Source organism: Zalophus californianus, chromosome 2 (assembly GCF_009762305.2).
Source record: "Zalophus californianus isolate mZalCal1 chromosome 2, mZalCal1.pri.v2, whole genome shotgun sequence".
Lineage (NCBI taxonomy): Eukaryota > Metazoa > Chordata > Mammalia > Carnivora > Otariidae > Zalophus > Zalophus californianus.
The window spans coordinates 128,573,831-128,588,083 of NC_045596.1; the positions used below are offsets into that span (position 1 = coordinate 128,573,831).

At 39.9% G+C, this 14,253-nt stretch overlaps 1 protein-coding gene across 8 annotated transcripts in view; it reads left to right on the top strand.

Annotated features, from left to right (window-relative positions):
• The window catches only part of TRIM2 (tripartite motif containing 2), a 162,678-nt gene that overhangs the window by 114,645 nt on the left and 33,780 nt on the right, over window positions 1–14,253 (top strand). For all 8 annotated transcript variants that reach the window (XM_027597796.2, XM_027597799.2, XM_027597792.2 and 5 more), the window contains 2 exons: window positions 12,057–12,208; window positions 13,387–13,567. In XM_027597796.2, the coding sequence (XP_027453597.1) occupies window positions 12,057–12,208; window positions 13,387–13,567 (333 nt within the window). The remainder of the gene's footprint in view (window positions 1–12,056; window positions 12,209–13,386; window positions 13,568–14,253) is intronic.

Below are 14,253 nucleotides of genomic sequence, written 5' to 3' on the forward strand. Positions count from 1 at the left end.
AGTCCCAAAGCTGATTGACACATCATTAAAACTAGACCAGGAAGCAATAAAATCCTGAGCTTTTGGGTAGCCAAAATAAGAGAGACCTTGTGGATTACATATCTTTCATTATTTAATCGAAAGCACATCAGGCTGTCAATAACCATGCTTTTCTATGTACTGTTCTCCAAGGGAGAATTCGCATGTAAGTTTTGTAAAAGGAACTTTAAAGGTTGCCTTCAGTTAGTTTGAGTATTCTTCTTATGACCATCTCTCACCCTGGCTCTTGCTGAGGCTGTCTCCTCCTAGAGCTCACATTCTAGATACTAGTCTGTGAGGGCATTTCCACCAGGTACAAGAGTTGTCTTGAAGCTAGTCCAGGCATGGAGCTCTCTGGAAATCTGATTTGATAGAGGAGTAAAGGTTTAGGAACATTAGGAGATCCACTGTAGACACTGGTCTAAATTTGGGATGCAGAGAGCAATCGCGTAGAATGAGAAATATTCACAACTGTAAAGATTACATCAATAAGTAAAGGTAAGAGTGTCATGAATTCAGGAAACTGCTTGTAGCTCAGTGCAGTGAGGGCACAGAGATGGGCACTCCCACTGGGGGTGGGAGCACAGGTGAGCTGAAGAATACTGGGAGGAGCCTGGAAAGATCATTGGGGAGAGATTGTGAAAGCTATGAATATCATGGAGAAAATGTTTGACCTAAATTTCATATGCAGTAGGGAAACATGAAAACTTTTAAGTAGGAGATGGGTATTTTCCTGGCCTTACTGATGGAAGGCTGCAACATCAAATTTGAGTTTACTGAGTTGTCTAAATAAGAGATGCTAAGGGGTGGGAGAATGGCATCAATCGACCTGAAGAAGAGAGGATGAATTTCAGAGAAGAGAGTACTCTTTCACTTGAGAATCTGCCTCCCACAAATAAAAAGGCATATGCTAAAACCTTTCAACTAAGCTATTAAGATTGTGAGAATTTGAGCCATTAAAATTGGTCATACACTAGGTCACAAAAAACCATCATTATTTTTTCCCTTTGTGTAGACCAAGTTCCTATACCACAATGCACTAAAGTTGCATTAGTAACATACATCATAGAAAAACCCCAGATCTTTATTAAAAGCTCATAATTATTTGATTAAAAAATTTACAAAATTGGACTATTTACAACATACTGAAAGTGAAAACCTTATCTATTAAATGTATAGAGGAAAGTCAAATCTGTACTCAGGAAATTTTATAGGTTTATTTTCCTTTATTTAAAAAGAGTTCAATTCAAAAAGTTAGGGAAAACAAAGTAAATATATGGAACCCAAGAGCAAGAAAATAATAAACTTAGTTTGAACATAATAAAACAATTGAGTTAATAAATCTAGGAGCTGATTTTTTTAAATTAATGAAATAATCTGACATCCGATAAAACAACAAAAGGGAAATGTAAATATATCAAATTAAGACTAATAAAGAGATCAATACAGGTAAAAGGAATTTTTTAAAAGATTTATTTATTTATTTGAGAGAGAGAGTATGTAAGCAGGGGGAGGGGCAAAGGGAAAGGGAGAGAATCCTCAAGCAGACTGCCTGCTGAGCATGGAACCTGATTCAGGACTCAATCTCAAGACCCTGAGATCATGACCTGAATGGAAACCAATAGTCAGCGCTTAAGAAACTGAGCCATCCAGGCACACCTAAAAGGAATATATTTAAATGAGTAAGTCAATGCTGTGTGCTAAAGGCTAATATACTGAAAATCTGAATGAAATGGATGAATATCTAGGAAACTGAAAATGATCAAGAAGACCTGAGTAGACTGATAATTTTGAAGGAAACTGGTAAAAACTTAATTTGAAACTGAATTCCTTCAAACCTGTATAAAACAAATATGATCCATAGGATGTATATTCTGCATCATAAGAAAAGATAGAAAGCTCCCCAATTCACTCAAGATATACTCATATCCCTAAAACGAAAATCTAGTGAAGACAAAAAAAAACTATTCATCAGTTTATGAAAGTAACTGTAAAATTATTTTTTTAAAAAAAGATTTTATTTATTTATTTGAGAGAGAGAGAACATGAACAGGAGGAGGGGCAGAGGGAGAGGGACAAGCAGAGTCCCTGCTGAGTGGGGAGCCCGGCCTGGGGCTTGACCCCATGATCCTGAGATCATGACCTGAGCCACCCCGGTGCCCCAAAAGTAACTGTAAAATTCTTAATTGAAATGCCCCAGCAAATTCTTACTATGTAAGAATTAAGAATTAAAGAAAATTATGAACATCACAAAAGAATATGGGCAACAAACTCAGAAAAGTCACAGAGGATATAAAATGGCTAATTATAGTATGAGAAAAAATGTCAAATTTCACAAATAATCACATCTTTCCAAATTAGCTACAGGTTTTTAAAGATAATAGGTAGTGCTGATGAGAATATGGGGAGATATTTTTGTATGCTGTGGGCGGGAGTGTAAATTGCTCTGCAGAAAGTTTATGTCTATTTGTCAAACTGTAATGAATGTTTTACACAACTTCCTACCCTTTAATTCAGTAATTCCACTAATAGAAATATTTCTAAGGAAATAGCTGGAGAAGAGAATGAAGATAGAAGCATGTTAATTGAAAATTTTACGTGATAGTAAAATTGGAAATAATTTGAATGTGCAATATTAAGGAAATGGTTAAATTATGGTTAAGTACATACAACTGATTATTGGGTAGCCATTGAAACTGATGTTTTGGTAACAAGTGACATTTACGCCAATATGTGAGTATGCTTGTGTGTTTATGTAGACTTTTGTTTCTAATTTGTAAGACCACCCTATATATGCAATATAGAAAGAAGGGTATTCTGTGCCACCTGGGGGCAAACAGAATTCCTAAAGATGTATTTCCTGAGCAATAGAGACCTCAGCAATAGAGACCCTTGGATGCAACAAGCTGCTAAGCAGAATCTCTCTTAGAGATGCTAATTCCCTTAAAGAATCCTTTCGGTTAAAACTTTGCCTTGTCTCTTTCCCAAACGCATCACATCAAATCCACTAAAAATGAAATCTGTCTATAGAGTTGGAACCTCCTTGAGGTAGATGAGGCTATTTAAAGCATGTTTTGAGTGCTTTCTCTATGCCGGGTCATTATGATTCTTTGGAATCATAAAATTTATAAGCCAGCAAGAGGCCTTGGAAATTAACAGTGTGTGTCTTGAATCATTCTATTGTTTCATCGTAGATTGTAGTTCACTGCTGCTGCTTTGAAACAGGGGTCCTCATTGCATATTCAAGTCAAATACACGCAATATTGCAGATAAATTGCTGCAGTTAATTGCCACGGGTAAATCTTTAAAAGCAATTCAAGCGTCGGAAGGTTAATAAAATCAGGTAATTAACAATAAAGCAGGATGTTGTCCTCATAAACTGCCTGGTGCTGATTAGCACATGTGGATGAAAGCCTGTCATTTAAGTGCTGTGACACTCTGTCTTCTAATTAAACTGCCATGGCTGCATTGTCCAAATACAACGGAAAATGGGAATAATGGTCAGTGATTTAGGAGGTTCTTTGCACGTAAAGCGGACATTTGAGCTCATGCTTGCAGTCCCGGGAACACAAATGATCATTAAACCCTGATATGGCTTGCTTAGGTACCTTACTAATGAGGATGTTAAGAGGTGCAAAGGAGAGAGCCTCATTAAGAATGCCCTACCACTAACAAGTCCCCACTTCCACAAGCCTCAGCTACAAGGCCCTGACCACCCTTTCTAGTATGTTGGTAATGCATACTTCTTGCCTTGTCATCTTCACAAATGGTGACTATCTGCCAACAAAAATAAGCTAGTCCTGGCCTCTGGCCCATCCGTCGCTGGGAGCACCAACATCATCTCACTCAAGATGGATGAGCTCAGCTGAGTCTCACACTTCACACGATTAACTCTCAGCTTGAGTCAAAGCTGCCAGAACCTGAGCACAAGCATTTGAGAATGACTGGTTGTTCACATTTCAGAATGATTTTAGGGCCTTTCTTTCCAAGAAACACTTAGGAGACCAAACTGGGGACAATTACCCAGGTATATGCTGCCATCTCTTCAAAGATGCATTTTTTTAAATTAAGGGAAAATTCATATAACATAAAATTAAACATTTTAGCCATATAAAAGTATACAATTCAGGCCAACTCTTGATTTTGGCTCAGGTCATGATCTCAGGGTCCTGATATGGAGCCCCAGGTCAGGCTCCGCACTGGGCATGGAGCCTGCTTAAGTTCTCTCTCTCCCTCTGCCTCTTCCCCACCTCCTGCTCATGCTTTCTCTCTCTCTCTAAAAAAATAATAGTTAAAAAAATAAAAGTATATAATTCAGTGGTTTTTAGTATATTCAATAGGTTGTGCAAATACCACCACTAATTCCAGAACTTTTTTATCATGCCACTCCCCATTCTCTCTTTACCCTAACCCCTGGCAACCACCAGTCTGCATTCCATCCCTATAGATTTGTCCATTATAGACATTTGATATAAATCAATCATAAATTATGTGCCCTTTTGAATCTGGCTTCTTTCACTTTGCATAATGTTTCCAAAGTTCATTTATATTGTAGCATATAGAACTTCATGCCTTTTTTATGGATAAATAATATTTCATCATCTGGATATACCACAATTTGTTTGTCCATTCACCAGTTGTTGGATATTTGGGTTGTTTCCACTTTGGGGCTATTATGAATAATGCTATGAACATGCATGTACAAGTTTTTGTGTGGATGTGTGTTTTCAGTTCTCTTGGGTGTATACCTAGGAGTGGAATTCCTGGGTCCCGTGATAATTCTGTACTTAACTTTTGAGGAGCTACCAAACGGTTTTCACAGTGACATCACCATATTACATTCCCACCAGCAAAATATGAGAGTTCTGATTTTTCTACATTTTCACCAACACTTGTTATTAACCGACTTTTTGAGTCTAGCCATCCCCATTCAGTGTGGAGTATCTCATTGTGGTTTTGATTTGGATTTACTTAGTGACTAATAATGTTGAGCATATTTTTTTGTGCAAATTGGCCATTTGTATAGTTTCTTTGGAGAAATGTCTATCCAAATCCTTTGCCAATTTTTGAATTGGGTTTTTGAGTTGTAGGAATTCTTTATATGTTCTGGATACTTCATCCTTATCACATATATAGCAAGCAAATATTTTTTCCTATTCTTTTCATTCTCTCTCTCTCTTTTTTTTAAGCTTTTATTTTTAAGCAATCTCTACACCCAACGTGGGGCTCAAACTCACAAGCCCGAGATGGAGAGTCACATGCTGTACTGACTGAGCCAGCCAGGTGCTCCTCTTTTCACTTTCTTGATGGTATCTTGATAGTGCCCTTGATGCACAAGATTTTATTTTGATGAAGTACAATTTTTCAATTTTTTGTTGTTGTTACTTGTGCTGTTGGTGTCATATCTAGGAAACCATTGCCAAATCAAAAGTCGTAAAGATTTACTCCTGTTTTTTTTTCTAGGAGTTTTATAGTTTTAGCTTATATATTTAGGCCATTAATCTATTTTGAGATAATTTTTGTATGAGCAAAGTAAGTGTTCCACTTCATTCTTTTACATGTGGATATCCAGTTGTCTTGGCATCATTTGATAAGACTATTTTTTTTCTCCATTATGTGGTCTTCGCACCCTTGTCAAGAATCTAGTTGACCATAGACATATGGTTTTATTTCTGGACTCACAATTCTATTCCATTGTTCTATATGTCTATCCTTATGTCAGTAACATAGTATTTTGATTACTCTAGCTTGGTACTAAATTTTGAAACTAGGAAGTCGGAATCTTCCAATTTTTTTCCCCCCAAGATTGTTTTGTCTATTCAGGGTCCCATGTAATTCCATCTGAATTTTAGGAACAGCTTGTTTCACTTCTGTGAAAAAGGATGCTTGAATTTTGATAGATATTTCACTAAATCAATAGATCAATTTTAGGAATGTTGCCTTCTTAACAATATTAAGTCTTCCAATTTATGAGCAGGGACTATCTTTCCATCAATTTCCATTATTTAGGTATTCTTTAATTTCTTTCAACAATGTTTTGTAGTTCTCAGTGTACAAGTCTTACACCTAAATTTATTCTTAAGTATTTTCTACTCTTTTTGATGCTAGTATAAATGGAATTATTTTCCTGATTTCATTTTTGGATTGTTCATTGCAAAGGGTATAGAAATACAACTCATTTTTGTTTGTTGATCTTGTATCCTACAGCTTTGCTAATAGTTGTGTGTGTGTGTGGGGGGGTGTGTATTCTTTACAGCCTTCTATATATAAGATCGTATCTCTCTGAATAGAGAAATTCTTACTTCTTTCTTTCCAAAGTGTATGCATTTTATTGCTTTTTCTTGCCTAAATGCCCTGGCTAGAACTTTTAGTACATTGCTGAATGAAATGGCAAGGGTGGACATTCTTGTCTTGTTTCTTATCTTAGGGGCCACCATAAGGTATGATGTTAGTTGTAGGATCTTGTAGAAACCTCTTATCAAGTTGAGGAAGTATTCTTCTATTTCTAGTTTGATAAATGTTTTTATCATGAGATAGTATTGGGTATTGCCAAATGTTTTTTCTGCATCAATTGAGATGACCATGTGGGATCCCACACACACGCTTTATTCTATTAGTGTGATTTATTACATATACTGATTTTTTTTCTAGGCGGAGGAATGATTTATTCTCCTCTTTCAAGTGAGCAGCCTCAAAAAGTCCAATAGTACTTTCCATTTTTATCCCTCACCAGATGTTACCTTCCCATTCTTCCAGCAACCCTGCCAGATAAAGTTTACCTTCATTGGGAAAATCCATCATAGCTGCAGAGGTGGGGGAGGGGGTATGGTGGGGGCTAAGGGGTGGGAATGGGTGTTGCCCTTGCCCCTCACTGACCTTCCCCAGTCCTGTTCTTCCTTCAAAATGTCCATATTTGTTTCCTCCCTTTTCCCCTTCAGAACTTTCGTTATTGTTAGAAATTCGATCTCTCTGATGAGGGAATCATTGTGCCACAATAAATGCTGCTTTCCTTCTGTCCCATTCATTCAGAGACCTAAGTTGAGGCTCTGGCTTTGACACTAGGACGTTGTGTGAGCTGGGGATGCTGCTGCTGACTTCTCTGGGCCTCTTTTTCTCAACCTTCAAGTGAGATGTGACAGCAGGTGTAAGTCTCTATTTCTAGTTGAAGTTCCACTTGGAGTCTTTGAGGGCAGGAACACTTAAACCACTCCTGGGAAGCCTTGTAAAGCAACCCATCTTATCCAGGACGTGCATTAGAATCATTCATGAAGGGACACCTGGGTGGCTCAGTCATTAAGCATCTGCCTTCGGCTCAGGTCATGATCCCAGGGTCCGGGGATAGAGCCCCGCATCGGGTTCCCTGCTCAGCAGGAAGCCTGCTTCTCCCACTCTCTCTCTCCGCCTCTCCGTCCTGCTTGTGCTCTCTCTCGACAAATAAATAAAATCTGCTCACCACACCTTGCACAGGGTTCTTTGGCTCAAAGAAATACTCCTTTAATGAGAGGTCTGGTGAGAGTCCATGGTCACCCCGTCTCCTCTTTCCCTCTTTCCGTCTCTCTTTGCTGATCCTCCTCATCTACTCTCTCCTTCGGCACCAGCCCTTGTTCAAGAATTTCCTTCTGTTCTAGCTCAGCAGGCGTGCCCCCGTAGCTCTCGGGTTAGGCAGCCCCTCACGGAAGATTCCACCACAGACGCGAGCACCGCCTGGGAGGGGTCCCCACGTCGGCTGCGGGAATTGGAATTCAAGCCCTGGACCGGTTTGTAGGAGGCGGACTTCCGCCGTCAGGCCTCTAGGTGGCACGATTCTTCTCAAGGAGCTGCAATGAACCCTGGCTGGGTGTGGGCTGCAGAGCAGGGGCTGAGGTCTGGGAAGGGCACAGGGCACAGACCAGACAGCCCACTTCCTTTCCTCCAGGTTGATCAAGTCCCCACACGAGCTGCCGGCAGAGAGCCTTGGGAACAGGAGGCCCCTGCTGCAGTTCAGCATCTGGGCAGAAAAGCCACGGTCCTAGGTCTGAGGTCTGCTTCCAGCTCTTGCTGCCTCGTGGGCTCCTTTGTCTGTTCCTCTGGGTCTTAGTGGCTCACCCCCTCACTTGTCTGCCTCAATCCCCAAACTTGTCATTTTGTATCTTCTTGCCAAGAGTCCTGGGTGAGCCAGTCCCAGTGTCTCTAAGCGAGGTCCTTAGCAAGGGCTGACCCTCGGACTCAGCTGCTGCATGAGGTCATTAGTGAGGAAAACTTGGAGAATTTCTTTTGCCTTTTTGAAGAGTTGGCTGGTATATTCTCAGACATGGAGGCCTAGAGGATGATGGAAGTTAAAAACAGCAGTTGACCTCTAGCCAGACTCCAGAACTGTGTGAGAAGGCATTTCTGTTGTTTTAAGCCACCCAGTTTGTGGGACGTTGTTATGGCAGCCCAGTAGGGTCTCAGGTTTAACATCATTTCCAGGAGCAGATCTCCATCAGACACCCCTTCTGCTCAAACCTTCCTTCTGCTTAAAATTATAGCCCAGGCACCTAGCATGGAGACCACACACAGAAAGCTGGACGAAGACTCTCTGGAGCGAGGAGTGATGGACCCCTACAAAGGGCCACACCTGGCAATGTTTCAAGTTGTCTCCAGAAAATAATGCAAATTCTTTCCAAAGGCATGTACCTCCTTCAGAAACCTCAGAAGGTTCCCACTGGTAGCCTTCCAACAAATAGGAGTTTACAGTTGAAATACACATGACAAAACAAGGTTTTAAGACCAAGAGTCAGTAGCTACATATACTGATTTTTGTATGTGAACCACCTTTGCAGTCCTGGGATAAACTCCACTTGTCCATACTGTATAATCCTTTTAATATGCAGCTTGATTCAGTTTACTAGTATTTTATTAAGGATTTTTGCCTCTATATTCATAAGGGATATGAACTTTTCTTTTCTTGTGATGGCTTTGGCTTTGGTGTTAGGGGTTGTGGCCTAATAGAATAAGTTAGGATATGTTTCCTCATCTTCTATTTTTTGAAGAGTTTGGAAGGATTGGTGTTAATTCTTCTTTAAATGTTTGGTGGAGGGGCGCCTGGGTGGCTCAGTCGTTAAGCGTCTGCCTTCGGCTCAGGTCATGATCCCAGGGTCCTGGGATCAAGCCCCGCATGGGACTCCCATGCTCCGCGGGAAGCCTGCTTCTCCCTCTCCCACTCCCCCTGCTTGTGTTCCCTCTCTCGCTGTGTCTCTCTCTGTCAAATACATAAATAAAATCTTAAAAAAAAATAAATGTTTGGTAGAATTCATCAGTGAAGCCATCTGGTCCTGAACTTTTCTCTGTTGGAAGTTTTTTGAATACTGTCTATTCAGATTTTCTATTTCTTCTTTGGGCCAGTTTTGGTAGTTTGTGTGTTTCTAAGAATTTGTCCATTTTATCTGTGTTATTCAGTTCATTGACATACAACTGTCCCTAGTGTCCTATTTGTCAATGTTGTTGATCTTTACAAAGAACCAACTTTTGGTTTCATTGATTCTCTCTACTGCGTTTCTATTTTCTATTTTATTTATCTCCACTTTCATCTCTATTATTTTCTTTTTTCTTCTTGCTTTGGTTTTAATTTGTTCTTCTTTTTCTAGTTCTTTAAGGTTGAAACTTAGACTACTGATTTGAGATCTTTCTTCTTTTTAAAGTAGGCATTTACAGCTAAAATTCTGCTCTGACTGCTGTCTCTGATAAGTTTTGGTTTATTGGGTTTTCATTTTTACTTATCTTAAAGTATATTCTAATTTCCCTTGTGATTTCTTCTTTTACTCATTGTTCAAGAGTAGGTTATTTAATTTTCCAGATTTCCTTCTGTTACATATTTCTAATTTAATTCCCTTGTGGCCAGAGAAGATACTTGTATGACTTTAATCTTAAATTTATCAAGACTTTTGTGACCCAATATATGGTCTATTCTGGAGAACTTTCCAAGTGTACTTGACAAAAATGTGTATTCTGTTATTGAATAGAGTGTTCTATATATGTCTGTTAGGCCTAGTTGGTTTATAGTGTTCAAATTCTGTATTTCTTTATTGATCTTCCATCTAAGTGTTCTATCATTAATGAAAGTGTGGTATTGAAGTCTCCAGCTATTGTTGAATGTTCATTTCTCCCTTCAATTCTGTCAGTTTTTGCTTCATATATTTTGGGGCTCTGTTGTTGGGTACATATTTGCTTGTAATTGTTATATCTTCTTGATGAATTTATCATCAACTCACTATATAATGTCCTTCTTTATCTGTTGTAACAGCTTTTGTCTTAAAGTCTATTTTGTCTGATACTAGAATAGCCACTCCAGTTCTTTCTCTTTCTGTTTTTTTTCTTTTTTTAGGGGGGGGGCAGGGAGGGGCAGAAGGAGAGGGAGAGAGAGAGAATCCTAACCCGGCTCCACACCTAGCTCAGAACCCACTGACCTGGGACTCCATCTCACAACCCTGAGATCATGACCTGAGCTGAGATCAGGAGTCCGACGCTTAACCGACTGAGCCACCCAGGCGCCCCATTCCCGTTTTCCTTTGATTACTATTTGCATGGAATATCTTTTTTCACCCTTTTAATTTCAATCTATTTGTGTCTTTGACTCTAAAATGAGACTCTTATAGACAGCATACAGTTCATTCAAAGAGCAGTTTTTGAATACTTATTTTGTGCAAGCAATTACCTAGGCTCTGGGTAAGAGAGTTCCTGTCTCAGGAACTTAAAATCTTATAAATATTTCATAAAATGGGGTATAAATAAAAGTGCTTTGGTGGGAGCCTTCACTTTGTGAAAATCCACCAATCTTTAGTAAGACTTATGCCTTTTTCTGTATGTGTGTTATACTTCAAGACAAAGTTCCCTCCAGGAAGTACTTTGGGAATTCAAAATTGGAAGAAGTTATTTTCAGCTGAGAGAATAGGGGAATGCCTTCCCTGGGAAACTGACTTTCAGCCTTTATGTTATATTGCTACTGAGAGTTCATCATAATCAGGATAAGGTGGCTTTATTTTCATGTAAGCAGATGATATCATCATCTTCATCATCATCATCATCATCATCATTGCTGCTGCTTCATCATGCCAGTACCAAGCATCATCTGTTTCTTTGTGCATATTAACCTACTGAATTCTCAAAGCAGCCCTATGAAGTAGGTTACTCTTATCGTCTTTATTTGACAGAGGAAAACTTGAGACACAGTGAGGTTACCTAAGTGGTAGAGCCAGAATACAAATTGCTCAGTACTGCTTATCTCTTATAGAAAGAGTATGAGTTCTCAAAGTGTGGTCCAGGAACCCTCATGGGTCCCAAGACCCTTTGTGGGGAGGGCACTCCATAGATCAAAACTATATTTATAATAATACTAAGACATTAAATGCCTTTTTTCACTCTCATTCTCTCAAGAGTATACAGTGCAATTTTCCAGAGACAATATGATCTGTGCTATCACAACAGATTGAACGCAGAAGCAGATATGAGAATCCAGCTGCCTTCTATTAAGCCAGACCCTGAAGAAAATTTTAGAAATGGAAAACAATGTCATTCTTCTCACAGCATTTTTTTGTTTTGCAAAATAGTTATCTTTCATGAATTGTATTATTCATGTTAACATTTAATGGGCTTATTCTTGCTTTTAATAAATTAATAAATATTTAAAATTTTTGTTTCAATTTTTCATATAAGTATCTATAGATACAATTCACATACATTAAAAGCACTTTGGAGTCCTCAGGAATTTATAAAGGGTGGAAAAGTGTCCTAAGACCAAACAGTTTGAGCACCACAGCTCCACACTCTTCTGCTCTAGGGCAGTAGCCCCAGAAAAGCTGGTTTTGTGACGACAGCAGCAGCTTTGGAGTCTGACCCACCTCTGTTTGAGACCTGGCACAGAACAGTTTATCCCTTCCTGTTCTTCTGTGACACTGGACATACTGCCTACATCCTGGGAAAGCCATGAGAATTCCATGAGAGAATGCCTATTAAAGACCTAGCGCATAGTAAGCACTCGATTAGTGGCATTGAACCTGGCATTGTTTTTGTGTTACCCGCAGGTGATGGACTTTTACTGCCAGTCTTGCGAGACCGCCATGTGTCGGGAGTGCACTGAGGGGGAGCATGCGGAACACCCCACAGTCCCCCTCAAGGATGTGGTGGAGCAACACAAGGCCTCGCTCCAAGTCCAGCTGGATGCCGTCAACAAAAGGTGCACACACCTCCCCCAGACTCCCGACTGGCTGTGTGTGAGGCTTGGCCTCCGGATCTCTTGCCTCAGTGGGATAATAGGTTCACACTACCTAAATAAATTCTCCTTTGATGGTGTGTCTGTAGTCATAAACTAGTGAGTGATAAGGGTCATCCCTTGCCCCTTGGTAAAATTCCAACCCCCTTATGTTATGAGTGGTGGCATTTTTGTTTTAGGACCTTTGAATGATTAAATAAATAAAATACATTCAAGGAAAATGCTCTCGGGAGATCTCTGAGATTCGTGCCTGAAACCAGGCTCTCTGAGGAGCTATTCTTAGCTGCTCTTCTTGACATATACAGGACCATTGTGTTCACTGTCACTGGCTCATCTTTGTTTGAGCCCAGCAAAATGGTGCCGATCAGTGATTGCTCAATTTTCCTTATGTCTCCCTGTTTCCAGCCTTTCTCTTTGGCATAGAAATGAGGGGATAGAGTAGCTGCGTGATACATGAGAAAGATCAAAGAGAGGAAATAAACAACCAGCAGAAAATAAATCGTCACCAATAGTTGTAGTGAGAAAAGTGTGGTTATTCTCTAATAATTAAAGGAACTTGGAAGCTTGCAAAACGTTCCCAGGAAACTCAGAGTCTGGATAAGTTTTTCATATGATTAGGTGAAAAGATACAGCTATTTATTTAGAACAATGGTTCTCAATTGTGGGCAATAATACCCCCGGGAGACATTTGGCATTGCCTGGAGAGTTTGGTGTCACGATTGTGTGTGGGGGGGCTGCTGTTGGCATCTGGCAGAAGACAGGATGCTGTTAAACATCCTACAACACACAGGACAGTCCCCTGCAACAAAGCAGCATGTGGCCTACAATATTATAGTGTCAAGTTTGAGAAGGCTTGCTTCAGAGTGAGGAGAAGCCATGGTGTTCAGAGAGCCTCAAGGCTTTGTACCATCAATTATTAAAATTAGATGATTGATTAGATGAAGTAGACGTGGACCCTCAAAATCTCTTCTCTCAAAGGCAGTAATTATGTCATGTCTTATTCATTCTGTTCTTCGGTTATTACTTTTTTGAAGATGATGAAAGGCAAAGAAAATGTTTTTTGACAAAACATAGTGTTTAGACAGATGTTTCACTATTTCTGGGTTGATGTTAAATAATGATCTTTAACGACTGTCCTCCAGGCTCCCAGAAATAGATTCTGCCCTTCAGTTCATCTCAGAAATCATTCATCAGTTAACCAACCAGAAGGCCAGCATTGTGGATGACATCCATTCTACCTTTGATGAGCTCCAGAAGACTCTAAATGTGCGCAAAAGCGTGCTGCTTATGGAACTGGAAGTCAACTATGGCCTCAAACATAAAGTAAGATTCTAGCCATTCTCATAAATACCCTGTAAGAGACATGGTATCCTGGGCACTTCACTGCACTAGCTTACTGTGTTCTAATACCACAAAGGGGACTCAGATGGGTCCTTAAGTGTCACTGTTGCGTAGTAAGCAGTTTTCTAACACTTTATTTTAGAGAGAGAGAGAGAGAGAACAAGCCGAACAGGGTGGGGAGGGGGAGAGGGAGAGAGAGAAGCAGGCCCTGTGTTGAGCAGGGACCCCAGTGCAGGACTCGATCCCAGGACCCCAGGATCATGACCTGAGCTGAAGGCCAACGCTTAACCGACTGAGCCACCCAGGCGCCCCAACAGTAATTTTCATTTAATGGCCCATCCAGCTGTTTTTTTTTCCTTCCTCTTTTCAGCAAAGTTCTATAATTCTGTAACCATAAGGACCAATTAATAATTTGACATAAGACAAGATTGAATATAAAGTAATGTTTTCAGGATTTAGGGTTAAGCTGGATTATTTTCCTTCCTTAATTATAATGTCTAATAGTCTCTTAATTGCTCTCTCATCCACACCAACCTGTTAGTCAACTTCAAAGAGAACCCTGACTGCAGCCTTTAACATGTCCAATCACAAAACCAGGGATCAAAAGCTTCTGCTATTTGGGTGTGGAGAGTTTTCATTTGTCTGGTTTCTGTTCCTTTAGTTGGCAA